The sequence below is a fragment of the Telmatherina bonti genome, assembly GCF_933228915.1.
Source record: "Telmatherina bonti genome assembly, chromosome: 1".
In the NCBI taxonomy this organism is placed as follows: domain Eukaryota; kingdom Metazoa; phylum Chordata; class Actinopteri; order Atheriniformes; family Telmatherinidae; genus Telmatherina; species Telmatherina bonti.
Window position 1 is genome coordinate 32,082,601 of NC_136619.1, and position 14,019 is coordinate 32,096,619.

At 39.1% G+C, this 14,019-nt stretch overlaps 1 protein-coding gene across 1 annotated transcript in view; it reads left to right on the top strand.

The window, feature by feature from the left end:
- The window catches only part of nhsb (Nance-Horan syndrome b (congenital cataracts and dental anomalies)), a gene marked incomplete at both ends in the record, with an annotated part of 49,962 nt that extends 37,140 nt beyond the window's left edge, over positions 1-12,822 (top strand). Inside the window, 12 exons of the mRNA XM_079239784.1 lie at positions 5,251-5,403; positions 5,508-5,644; positions 6,376-6,423; positions 6,574-6,618; positions 6,698-6,742; positions 7,065-7,127; positions 7,434-7,626; positions 7,910-8,041; positions 8,163-8,315; positions 8,611-11,802; positions 11,969-12,092; positions 12,189-12,822. Of these exons, the coding sequence (XP_079095910.1) occupies positions 5,251-5,403; positions 5,508-5,644; positions 6,376-6,423; positions 6,574-6,618; positions 6,698-6,742; positions 7,065-7,127; positions 7,434-7,626; positions 7,910-8,041; positions 8,163-8,315; positions 8,611-11,802; positions 11,969-12,092; positions 12,189-12,822 (4,919 nt within the window). The remainder of the gene's footprint in view (positions 1-5,250; positions 5,404-5,507; positions 5,645-6,375; positions 6,424-6,573; positions 6,619-6,697; positions 6,743-7,064; positions 7,128-7,433; positions 7,627-7,909; positions 8,042-8,162; positions 8,316-8,610; positions 11,803-11,968; positions 12,093-12,188) is intronic.
- Positions 12,823-14,019: the final 1,197 nt, after the last annotated feature.

Below are 14,019 nucleotides of genomic sequence, written 5' to 3' on the forward strand. Positions count from 1 at the left end.
TCATTCTCAGTTCTGGTCATTGTCTTTTACTGGCATGCCATTTCAGCAAGATAAACAGGACTTGAATTACATGGCCAATGGTATCACAATTTCCAAACTTATTAGCTTGGCAATTTTGTATTGTCTTAAGTTAGAATGCTTGATTTCATTATGTAAATGCAGCTAACATAATTAGCTGAATGATTAATTTATCCTATTAGAGAAGCAGAACTAAAAAGTCAACAAAATGTCAGAATACAGGCTGTCTGACAGGGTAAAATAGTTTAGATGGGATCTTTGAAAGGCATTTGTTGAGTTGAAGCTATTTTAAGGACAGTTATATTTCACTGTTGTCTCAGCCTGTAAGACGTTGAAATAAAAGTTTTGTTTTAGCCTAAATTTGAGGAGTTTAACCACAGATTGGTACTTAGTGTTGATATTTAATGATTATCCTTTTTTTTTTTTTTTTTTTTTTTTAAATAAAATAGCTTAGTGCATAGTATGAGTAAATTCTTTTGTAAAACATGTCCTTTCAAGTATTTTATGATATAAGTAATCTACATCCAAATGAGAATTTTTGCAATGTTTATATTACAATCACTTTACTAATATGCAGAAAGAGAAGAGGAATCAAATAAACATGTACATGCATTGGGAAGAGAATTCTTTCTTTGATGGACACATGTCAGGAGCGTGACAAATCAGGGATGAGAACCTGAAACCTAAAACAAACAAAGGTGCCTCAGCCTTTTTTTTATAAGTATTCAGTTGTCTTTGTCTCCAAATTAACAGAGCACATACAAATCTTTGTCTTTGAAAGAATTTTAGAAGATTGTATTTTATGTATCCCAAACCTGTATAAACATGTAAAAGTACTACCTTTTTGCAAAGAGAAATTTCAGCTAAAAAGGTCCAATGTACATCCAGATAAGGACTAACACTGCACAGTTTTTCTTTGCAGGACTAGCTCACCAGAGTTTCTTATATAACAGCTGTCTGCTATGACAAGATTCTGCAGCTACAGCCATAGGGAGTGTGTTGCCTGACCCAGATACACCCTAATACATTTTCTACTAATGACTTACATTCACTCACATCTGGACCAGAAGAAGAGAGGGAGATACAATATCATATATCTGTGCCAGAAAGAGAAAAGGGCTGTGTTAAATCAGGCTTCTCATTGCAATCATAATGGATGATTGTGCTTTATTCAGATATCTGTTGTAGTTTGTCAGCACATCTTGCTCTACCTTCCCAGTTTGCCCTCTGTACATTAAAAAAGAGCAACATTTATCAGCTGTGTTCGCTTCGGTTTCATTTGCAGTTTGGAAGTTGTGTGTTTTTCATGTTCTTGCTCTTCTTACTCAAAAGTATTTTGATCTTAGAAACCACCTAATACACATCAGCCAGTCTTTCAGATTTGTTCCAAACATCAGCCAATATTGGTCACAGGGAGGTTTGAACAGTGACCTTTCTGTGTGGAGTTTGTATTTTCTCCCTGTATGCATGAGATCTTTGCAGGTGCTATGGCTTCGTTCCACCGTCCAAAGACATGCATGTTAGGTTAAATGGTTACTCTAAATTCCTCATACGAATGAATGTGAGCATGAATAATTTTTGTCCCTCTATGTTGGCCCTGTAATAGTCTGGCAACCTGTCCAGGGTGTACCTTGCCTTTCGCCTGATTCCCCGCAACCCTAAATTGGATGAAGTATAGTAAATGAATGGATAATATTAGTATCACTAGCTAAATTATTTTAAAATACTGCAAAAAAAATACTTTTATATTTTGATCAATTCCTCACCTACTGATCATGATAGATTTTAAACTTTACCTTCCATACTGCGTGATTTTCATTGCGATGACTCTCTGGACAATAACAAATACACTTTACAAATTCTTTTATTTAGTATCATAATTTTGGGTGATTTGGAAAATTACTATGGATCTGTATTATAATGCAATGAGAGAGCAGCTTAGGCCTAAAGTCCTTTCACAAAGAGGTTCTTTCCAGGTGTCTCTAAGTTCTCCTCCTAGTTTTCTCCATCTGCATACCCTTAAGATGTGGGCAGAAAAATATTCATGTAAGCCATCCAGAGCATTTCCATTAGTTTCACATGGTTCTTTTGAAATCTATACACAGCATTTTATGTGAAAGTCAAGTGTTAAAAAGAGTCATGGCAAAACTTTCAGCTTGCACCTCTTGAAGTAATCAACAGTGTATTTTGCGGTCAATTTAGGCTCATACTTTTTAGAGCCCATTCTCTGTTCATCGATAACTCTTTTGAAATTGGTATTTCAGATGGTTTGTCAACTAAATCCACACTTTTCTTTGTCAGTTTAATGTGACAGAGGGAATCTAATATGTGTCACTGCTCCAAAAATAGAAACTCTTGTGTTCTGTTGGTCATGATAATTTGTCTGAACATCAGGACATGCTGATGGACACAATATACTTGAAATGGCAAAGAATTTCCCATGTAATATATGAAGTATGGCTTACTGGTCTCATACTTTGTGGAAAAAATAGCTTGTACAAAAGAGTTTATTCATTACAATTATAAAGCACTAATTTAAAAAAGGGATAATTTCAATGAAGGTTAATTAATCAAATAACATAGGAATAGAGGGGTATACTGTCAGACTTTAAGAAAGAAAGTGTTGCTTATTTTTATCACTGTTGTTTAACTAATGCATTTATTCATTTAAGTTTGAGGAAATTGAAACAAAAAAACTTGGTTAGAAAATCATCTTTATTAGATAGGAGTGAATGGTGGCCAATGTCATTTCAAGAATGAATATCACAGAAAGCTTGGCAGAAGACAGAATGACATGAGTGCCATATTAAAATATATGAGATGGTATTATTTTGAAGTGGTGCAGTACAAATAAAACTTAATTTAATTGAATAGTTCAGTACAATATTTTACAAGTTAAAGAAAAAAATTCTTACAATTTAGTTCTGCTTATTTATTTATTGTTTTGTCTATTTATTGTGTTGTCATCTTTTCCTTTTATATAAAAACTACAAAACAATACAATCAAATGACATATAAGAATGAATAAATTAAATTAATATAATGAAGGAGGGCTTCACAATAATGTAATGTCTTAATGTGTGGGTCAAGTTATACATAAATGGTCAAGTCGAGTCCAGGTTTCAACAGGAGATAACAGGTCGGGCTTGGTCATTTTAATGGATTTGTGTGCTTTCAGGTTGGTAAAACTTGAACCTTTACAGGACTCTGGTCTCGGGAATCCTAATTTACTGTGGTACATACATTTTCTGAAAAAATGTTGTTGGTTTTCCTTTTCCTCCTACCTGAACAGTAATCTGCATTACTACCTTCTTCATCTGTCAGACATCACTTGCTGTTTGGTTGTTGGATAGTCTGTTTGCAAGCGAATCAAGACCCCTGGCTCCCAAGCAAACAACCACATTGTAAATGTGCCCTTGGACTTGGGTAGTTGTGAAAGAACCACATTTTTTATATAGTGTGGCTAAAAACTTAATAACTTAAATAAACTGAATCATGTTATTGCTTTGTTAGCAAGGGAAATCTTCCTTGACTCTTATTTTTGCAATTAGGAAATTTGGACTATGCAGTGTTTTATGTGCAGTTTTGACATTTAACCTCTTTAAATTTCCAACCTGAAACTAGTACAAAAGTCACTTATAGTGCTACAAATTTGGAAGTTTGCTGTGGCAAAATATTGACAATCCAATACGAGAAGGTATGTTGTTAAATAAATTGGTTTTAATGAGGAGTTTAAAAAGGAGATTAGCTCTATGAAAATAATATAATGATCTCCCAAAATTGTTTTCAATTAAATCTCAAAGTTTTAGAATATAAACTAAGTTATAAAGTGAAAAATGTATTATATTAAAGAAGTCCTACATGTATTTTTTTCTCAAATACATTTTGTTCTATTTCTTTATTTATTTCAAAGTTATTTCAACTTCTTAATGTTAATAACTATTTGGAGTGGAATGCTAAATTTTACTGTCTTTAGTACAGAAGGCAGTGTAACTGTTTATTTTGTGTAAATGAGCTTCTTTAAACCTGCATTTTAAACAGGCAAAAGCTGCTGATGTGAGCTCACTAATTTCATTGGAGGAGACTAAAAGCCTTGATGAGTAATGAAAGGTTGCTTGGTTACTGATGTATAGTGTGTCTTTCAAGGACACAATTGCCTGTTGAATATCAAGTTAAAAGAGGGGAAATAGGATTCATGAATAAGGCTAAAGAAGCACTGTGAACAGATAAGCAGAATGGATAATCAGCCTCCTTCTTTCTCCTCATCCTAACTTAAGACAGTTCCATCTCAGTCATGATAACAGAGGTTCCTGTGTTTTTGTATAAGACATTTTAGAGGCAATAAAGATGAAGGGCAGACAATCACAGTGATCTGCAGGTGTGCATAGAGTATGAGGTAGGTTTAGCTGCCATCTACTGGCATATCATCACCTTGTCATCATTGTCAAATAAAGAAAACAGGAATTCATCATGTTTAAATTTCACAAATATTTTTGCACACAAATTTATAGCATTATGGGGTGTTTTTTTTTTTTGTTTGTTTTGTTGTTGTTTTTTCTTATCATACTTTTATGTGTTTGCAGACATTAATGTAATACCAGTGTATTACCTTCAGGTAAACTGTAAAACCTGGTTTGGATCTGGGGGCATTACAGTTTACTTTCCGCTTTTTTTTTTTTTTTTTTTAAACAGAGAAAGAGATGGAGATGCTTAGAGATAAATGCAATAGATGGATGGGAGGTAATTTCAGTTGACTAATTTGTCATTAATTTAAAGTCATTCTTACTGGATGTTTTACATGTTTTTCAATATGTTCCATCGGAGCAAAATAGAAGTAATAAAAGATTTCACATTTAAAACTGAGCTAACTGTTTATTATTGTCCTTCTTTCCGCAGTCCAAAAACAAGCGTGTTGGGTTAATTTGTCACTCTAAAGTATCTCTAAAAGAGGATATGCGAGCATGGATGGTTGTTTTCTTTTTGTGGTGGTCCTTCAGTGGACTGGTGAAGTGTCAAGGGTGTGTCCTGCTTCTTGGCTAGTTGGGATTAAAAGATGGTTGATTGGCTGGCTGGCTGGATGGATGGATGGCTGGATGCATGGATGGATGCATCGATGGATGAATGCATGGATAGACAATATGAGACACAAAAATCTAGTTAAAATGTAATGAAAAAAGTCTCCTCAGAATATCTCCTGTTGATATGTCCCATCTCTTTTATGTCTCCCTGTAGCGGTGTCAAACCTGGATATAGAAAGCAAGCTGTCAGCTCACTATCAGGCTCCATGGCATCAGCAACACAACGTATTTCACCCGTGCACCCGACCACCATGTCTGGAGGAGCTACACAGAAATGCTCAGCTCAGTCTCAGAGCTCTGCACCAAGGTGAGTGGCTGAGTCAGGTTCCTCCAGGCTGCACAGCTGCAAAATACTATGTGAGTGAAATGGATGCAATGTGCAAATTATATGTGTTTGTTTGGGTTGCGCAGATGAACAACAGCAACAGCGGTCCTCAAGTCGGGAAAGAAATCGGGTCACCATCTCAATCTCAGTTGCACCCCCTATGCCCACCTTCCCCTCACCACACACCATACGCCGGCAACAGAGAAGTCGCCTGGCAAGAGCGGTAAGGTCAACACAATGTGACAATATAACGTGAACAATGGATGTATTTCATGACTGACCAATAACTAGGCAGTTTGCCGAAAACTGTTTATTTTGTGAGGCAGAATGAAAATCAGTATAAAAAACCTTTTACATAAGAGACACTATGATGTGTTCTTCTCCTTCTATTAAGTAAAAGTAGTCAGAGTAACATTGTCCTTCACCGAGGTTAATGGCCAATCTCTAAATTGTAAGGAAATTGTTTGGATTGCAACCAAAATTTAATGGTTTCTTGCTTTTACCTTACCCTCACAAACATTAAAGAAATATCCATGCAAAATGTTTGAAATTGTAATGATCATAAATGAATAAGTGTAATATTTGCTTATGTGAAAATGTATCAAATATTGCTTAAAAAGATCTACCTGTCATAAAAATCACATCTATCCTATTCACGTCCATCCTTTATCCCTGAGATATCTCCACTTTCATGCCTAAAATAAACTGGGCTAATTTAATGTTTAAGGCTGGGCAGGCAGCCAATAATTCTATCACATGAATGCATACAGCTTGGACAATTAAACTGTCCAAGCTGTCCATTGCTAAACAGGAAGAGTACTGCATATGTCACATTGGATTTTGGAGAGACAAGAGTTGTTTTGTTTTTTTTTATCCATTTTTATTGACAGCTTTTACTGTTATTAAATGTGGTCAAATAAACTCATAGTATTTCACTCTGATGTTGCCATGCAGCAAGAAAGAGCAGAAAGAGAACGAGAGTTGGACTACCAACCGAAGAAGGTAAAGCAGACACTTCTTTCTGCATATTTTAACATATCCCCATCGCTGAAAATTGTATATCATACAAACCCACCTATTTACAATCACTGCTTTTGTATTTGTTCTTTAATGATGCTGACCTCAGTTTCTCTCTTTCTGAAACTTCTGAAGGAGAGGACTATGAGAGAAACGGAGATTCAGACCATACAGAAAAAAGTAAGTACAGTTATTGTATTCTTTTTGCCTGTGTCTGCTTTACTATGCGTGTTTTAATTTGTCTTTTCCCCACCAACAGGAGAGACCAGGTCAAGAGACAGACATTCAGATGATCCAAAGAAAGGTAAAAAAACAGAAAGGGTTTGACATCAGGTTTTTCTTAATATACGAGTGCAAGATTTTGAGAAAACCTTATATCTTCATTTTTAAAAAAAATATTTGGGTGACAAAAAAGCACAAAGAACATTTAAATCTGCATAAGCAGTGATGGAACATAGTCAAAATAAAGTGATTTAAAAAAAAAAAAAAAAAAAAATTAACATTATTCATCAATCACCTGTTGGGTTTTTCCCCTCAATTATTTTATTTTGCATTATTTATTGTTTCTTTTATTTATGTCACATCATCTGTTTTTCATTTTCTTTTGTTGTATTTTGTTTTCATAGTTTGAGTGCTTTTACTCACTTGACACTATTGAAGGTTGCATCTTCATTCCATGGAATAGAAAGGTATTAAGCATTTGTATTGCTCAACTTTATCCTCTGTGCTTGTTAGTCATTGTTGTTTATAGTTATTTTGCTTTTTTCTTCGTTCTAATGTTCTAATGTTTCTTTCATTACATATTCACTAACTTTAAACTGTATCTAAAGTTAGTGAATATGTAATTTCCTGTGTACCAGGAAATTTAGGTAATTTTCTGGTACACATTCCCCTTGTAATGGGTACATATAGCTATAGCTTTTTAAAATTTACATTGTGGGAGAAAGCTAAAACATACCACAAGTATTCTCACGCTTCTTTGTTTTTTTTCACAGGCTACCTCTACAGGGGAGGATGAAAATGTTGAAGTCTTGGCTGGTCATAGAGCCAAGGCCTCAGCCCCTAGTGCCCCTTTGACCCAAAATAAACAGACAAACTGGTCAAAGGAAAATATCCCACCAACGGATCAGAAGGCATCCGGTGATTCTCATGCCATCTCCTCATGTATCATTCCAATTAATGTCACAGGTAAACTTAAAAGCCAATTAAATGTGCTTGACTGGCCTTGATAAGTTATGACAGAACAAACAATGTGCCAAACACAGAACACCTATAAAGAAAACCAGGAATCCTAACTACCCGACTTGATGGAAATAGGCAATCAAATAAAACCAGCAAAAAGTTTAGGAATGACTATTTGATTTACAAATTAATGAGTTGGGGTGTCTAAATTTTAATTGGATTTGTATATATTGTGCTTTGTTTTTGTTTTCATAATATGGTCCTAATGGCTTCTCTGTTATGCATCCAGGAGTTGGTTTCGACAGGGAAGCCAGTGCTCGTTGCTCTCTAGTCCATTCCCAGTCCGTTCTTCAAAGGAGAAGGAAGCTGAGGAGAAGGAAAACAATCACAGGAATTCCCAAAAGAGTACAACAAGACATGGGTATATGATAGTAGTAATGTAGCAAAGTATTTGCTTACTTAGTATTTACTTTAATGCAGTAAAGACCATTTTTGGATGTAATATTCTGTAAATTGGATCTGCTCTTTTCCTTTGCTTTCAGACTCAGATGAATCACCTGTAGCAAGAGAGCGCACAGTGATCATCCATGCCAACCCACACCAACTCTCTCTCTGTCAAGAAGACATCTCAATTAGTGGCCGTCTCCATCATACTCGTGACTCTGGCTGCCAGACAGATGATTTTCTCATTGCATGTATGTTTCTAAATATTGGGGGATAGTAATTACATTATTTTGGAGAACGGGAACTAAATTAAATGTTTTGACTTCTCTGTGAATAGTTTTCAGCTAATGCTTTAGTAATCTATCTTAAATATATTTTAAAATAGGACAACTATCTGAAAGCTGCTAGTATAGTTTCACCCTGAAACTCGAGCCATTTATTCAAATCTTTTATTTATACCACCTACCGTAGGTATAGTTTATATATATATATGTATTAAGAAACATCTCTTCTGTCCAAAATATCTCTTCTGATCGACCATTTCAGGCACAGCTGCTCCCTCCAGAAGGCGCATTAGAGCTCAACGTTGCCACCAGGGAATCCCTGCCTCTTTGTCCCACTCAACAGGCAACATTTCCTCCCTGGGTGACCAGTCAGACTCCACATACACCATGGCTTCAGCCCATGGTGGGCGCTTGCGCTCACGCAGCCTTCCACGAGAAGGTGGACGTCTATTAGACAGTGATGAAGATGATGATGATGACAATTACGATGATGATGATGAAGATGAAGAATTGTCCCCTTATGAAGCTGAGGACTTTATTCCACCAGGGCCCAGCCCAAGAATGAAAATGATGATGATGAAGGAGGAAGAAGAAAGCACAGATGATCAGGCAGCACCTGAGCCACTGCAGCTTGGAAGCCTAAAAAGGTTGCAGCGATCTAGCGAAAGAGACAGAGGGAGTGGAGGAGGTAGTCCAGAGCATAGCTGGATGGAGAGGGGTCGTTCTCGCCTGCCTCGCAAAGCCGACATGGGCAGCTGTGAGATCTCTTCCAGTTCTGATACTTTCAGCAGCCCAATTCATTCAGTGTCTACAACAGGAGTTTTAGGCAGCCATGTGGATCACAAAGAAGATCACCAGTCATCAAGTGGGAACTGGAGTGGTTCCAGTTCCACCTGCCCTTCACAAACATCTGAAACTATTCCTCCACCCTCCTCTCCACCACTGACAGGTTCATCCCACTGTGATTCAGAGCTATCACTCAACACTGTGCCCAATGCCATTGATGAGGGATATTCACTTGATCCTTCATACCATTCTGACCTCAGACCCCAAGGCCAGGGCCACAGATCAAGCTCATTTACATCCTCAGCCACAGACCAACTGGATGATGCAGGAGTCAGTACGGCCAGTGAGGGGGAGTGGACATACCCTCCAGATCAAGACCAGACTGATCCAGACCAAGACCCAGACCAACCCCAGAACCTGAGTCAGACCCATGGACTAGTTCAAGAATACACCTCAAAACAAAGTTTAGAAGATCAGACATGTTTCAGTGACAAAACATGCAATTCTGAAAAAGAACTTGACTCTCATTACTCATCTGATACAGAGAGTTTCTACCCTTCCTCTCAGAATTTTGGAGAGTGTAATCAAAATTACAGAGGATACATGTATAACTATGCAGACCCAGGGCCTGATTGTGATCAGTCCAACACTGTGGTAGCACCATTATCTCATGGAGTTTACTCCCAGTCCTCAGATGATTTCAGAGTTGGCACCATGACTCTTGGAAAGGCATGTCGACCGCTGAGGAAACTAAAAGTCAAGCCTCCACCACCCAAACGGACCTCCTCACTGAAGGAGACCAGTGGTAGTGTTGATGTTGGAACAGACACACAAGCAGATCAGGATCAACCAAAGATGGTTAGCGAACAAGAATTTACCTTGTCTTCCACAGATATTAAACTAGAACTGGAACTAGAACTTGGGGGTGCCCCAGAACCCTTACAGACATCCTGTCTTGTGGCAGAACCTTTGGGAACATGGGGAAGCATGGGGCTGGGTCAAACCATGGACATCGTAGAGCCCATGTCCTTCAGCTCTGCAGACACACACTCTTTTAAGGATGAAGGTGCTGTGCAATCTGACTATGCAGATCTGTGGCTTCATAATAGTGAGTTCAAATCCAACAACGGTGAGTACACATCTATGTCCAACTCCAGCACAGCAACAGGTACCACTGTCATGGAGTGTATCAAGTCACCAGACAGCTCTTCCTCTTCCACAGAAACCCCAAATCAGGCCTCTGCCCAGGCTACAGAGATCAAGGCAACTAGTCCACCGCTTCCACCTGGAGACTTCAAACTTGGGTCACCTGAGAAATTGGCCAGCCTAGCTTCACCATCAAGTGGCTATTCCAGCCAATCAGAAACCCCAACATCAACCTTGCCCTCATCTTCTGCAGCATTCTTCCCAGGACCGTTGTCTCCTTCAACTGGCAAGAGAAAGCCCAAAGTACCAGAAAGGAAGTCTTCTCTCTCTTCCTTACAGCACTTTCCTAGAGATGGATCTTCCATTTCTACCTGCTATAAGAAAGACCCTGACTTTCCACCTCCACCATCTCAACTTGATCTTAATGTTCTTCATGGCGGCTACGTCAGACACACACTATCCCACCGGACACACCACATCCACACACTCCACCATAGCAAACATAGAGTTGCAAATGTTTTAGCTACTGGAACAAAGGTGTTGGCTCCTGAAGCATCCAATACCAACCCACTACCAAGTTTAAGCTCTGCGTCAGTAACGCCCAGCTCAAATCTATCAATGATAACTCAATCTACTCTTCGTTCTGTACCACTCCATTCTATTAGTCAATCTACCGATCCACACAGTACTTCCACAACTCATCAGGAAACAATAAGTGGAACAGAGACAGTGACAAGACCAAAATGTCCCCCCAGTAGTTCTACTTTGGCTCCTCCACCTGTTAACACTAGGCCTCTACCTCCTCGCAGGCCACCTCCCAGACCACCATGTCTTGAAAACACCTCCTCCCCTGAACATGCACAGCCTACTCCCCCTGGCCGCCACCCTGATGGACCTCCATCATACGAAAGTCTCCTACTCAGACAGGACCGCTATGGCCCTGGAACCTTCTGGGCTATGACTGCCTTCAGAACTCGGCTGGACCCATCATCAGACCTTTCTGAAGACAGCTCACCCCTACATAGACCAGTGCCACGTGCTCCCCACCCTTCTCCTGTGGATTTACACACACATATCCACTCTCATGCAGAGTTCAGAGGGCTCACTCACTCAGCTCATGCACACTCTGAATTTAGGGTTTTGGGTGAGCGCTCATTCTCACAAGATGATGATGAAGATGAAGATGATGAGGAGGAAGAGGAAGAGCAGATGAAAGAGCCACTGAGGGCTGTATGTTTCAGAGGAGGCATGCGATCTGACCACCCTCCACCCCCAGCATATGAATTTGTTGGGGGATCTCATTTAGACTCAGGGCCCTGGGCTAGTCCAGTCAAAGTGCCTGGTAACACAATAGAAACATCGCATCCTTACCTAATCAGCGATGCAAAGAAAGGAGGACACGAAGCGCAGGAAGAAGAGGAGGAAGTGATATCAGGTGCTACCAGAAGTGCCCATCAGCAACAGCCACAGGAGAGCAAAGATGACTCAACAACTCCTGACACTGAGGATTACTTCAGTAAAGGTAAGCTTTTAAATTTAACTCAACAGGCAGAGTTAATTCTCTTTTAGCTTTCCTTTTGCAAAATCAATGAAAAATGAATTAAATGAATGAATGGAAAACTAAACAAATAGTGTACTAAAGGATCAGACAACCAGATGACATGAGATAGGTTTTTTGTGCGCCATAGATTCCACTCCAAGTGATAACTCACTCTCACCTCTGACGGATGACACCAAAGTGGATGACGATATTATTATCACGTCACCCAACAAGAGCCGTACAACAGAAGACCTGTTTGCCATGATACACAGGTGATGTATTGATAGTATGTTTGTTGTTTTATATTTCTGTTATCTATTCATTCGCTGCATACATTTTGATCATTATATTGTGTTTTCTCCATTCAGATCCAAGAGAAAGGTTTTGGGCCGTAAAGATTCAGGGGACCTAAATGTGAAGTCCCGTCTCTGCCCTACAGCACCAGTCACCACCAGCAATGTCTCCACCAGCGTTGTCCCTCCAGCCCCTCCACTTAACTTCCCAGCTTCTATAGTCAATGCTGTTGGATCACAACGAGCCCCTGTGCCAATCTATCGGAGCGCTAAGAAATCCAGCACATCTAATGAGGAGTTTAAACTTCTGTTGTTGAAGAAAGGTAGCAGGTCTGATTCTAGCTACCGCATGTCTGCCACGGAAATTCTGAAAAGTCCTATCACTCCTAAAACACCAGGAGAATCTCTTCAGGAAGGGCCTGTCAGACAGGCTGAGGATTCACTGTCTACACTTCAAGAGCCCCCTTTTTCTGGCCTGGAAACAATCCAGATACCAGGTCTTTTTCCAAGGGCCAACTCTGAGAGCTTCACCCCAAAAACCCTGTCCATGTCAGCTGCATCTCGACAAGGACGTTCCAGGATTCCCCCAGTTGCAAACAGCAGTCGTTACAGTACACGCAGTCGCCTCTACACAGCCCCAATGCAAGCCATTTCTGAAGGGGAGACAGAGAACTCAGATGGGAGCCCCCATGATGACAGATCATCCTAAAACCACCACATGAAAGATGCCATCTATTCTTAGCTGTGTCCTACATTTCAAATGGCCCCTTCTCCTTTTCTAACCTTGGATAACACTGTAATCAAGACCAATTCAGTCATTCTTGCAAAATATGAAATTGGACTGTTTATGAAATGCACCCACTTACAGATGTACATTTCAAAGGGTGGCTGACTGTTGTTAGAAACTGAATTATGAAAGAAAGATGATTAAAACCATGAGGATCCACCTAAACACTGTACTATCTAAGGCATAAATCCCACCTTTAAAAGCGCAAGACCTATTTTGATTGAAAAGTCTTCTTAAAAAAATGAAAACTGTCTCAAATGTGACTGAATAAGAGACTAAGTTTGTGTGCATGAACAAGCACACTTGACGTCTACTGAGATTTCTACTTCTTGTGTTTTGAATGGTGTTGGTACGCGTGTCACTTGGAGACTGCTTTCTTAATTAAATAAAAAATTCTTATGACGTTTAATATTCTTTTAACTCAGAGTGCCCAAAGCATCGGCCAGACTTCACAAAGTCCATACTCAATATTTCTGCCAACAAGCACGGTCTGTTTTGATATGGAAATTACATAACATTTCAACTCAGAACCAACTTATCTCTTTTATTTCCATCTGCAGACCTGGTATAAAGAGTATATTACGTAGAGCCAACATTATATTTGTCCACAAAAGGGATTTCCAAAATAAATTACATAATGCATGTATTTTTGTAAAATTGCGCCTCAGAACATGATGATTATGCTTCACCATGTTGCATGACTTATGTGGAAACAACCCCTGGATCCTGGTTTCTGTCAACATGTTTGTGTTTCTTTTGTATTACAAAATGATGAATCTTTCACTGCTAAATATTTGGGTGGCATTTGTACTACACTGCCAGCAATCTAAATTTACTTGTCTTGGATTTGAGTGTCTAAGAAAGAGGAGCAAGGGTTTGCACCTGTTTGTCTAAGATACAGGCTAATTTTGGACAATCGCACAGTGGCCTTTTCTCTAACAAAGGTGGTTGTAAGCAGGGCATTTGTTAGTCCCTGTACATGGGGCTGTGCCATGTTCAATCAAATACTTTAAATCCAACCTTGAAATATATTGCTTAGACTGATTAAAGCTTTTCCAGCTGCTGGCCAGTGTTGCCCTGCTGACGTGAAGGGAAAAGGTCCATTTTGATTGCAGATTT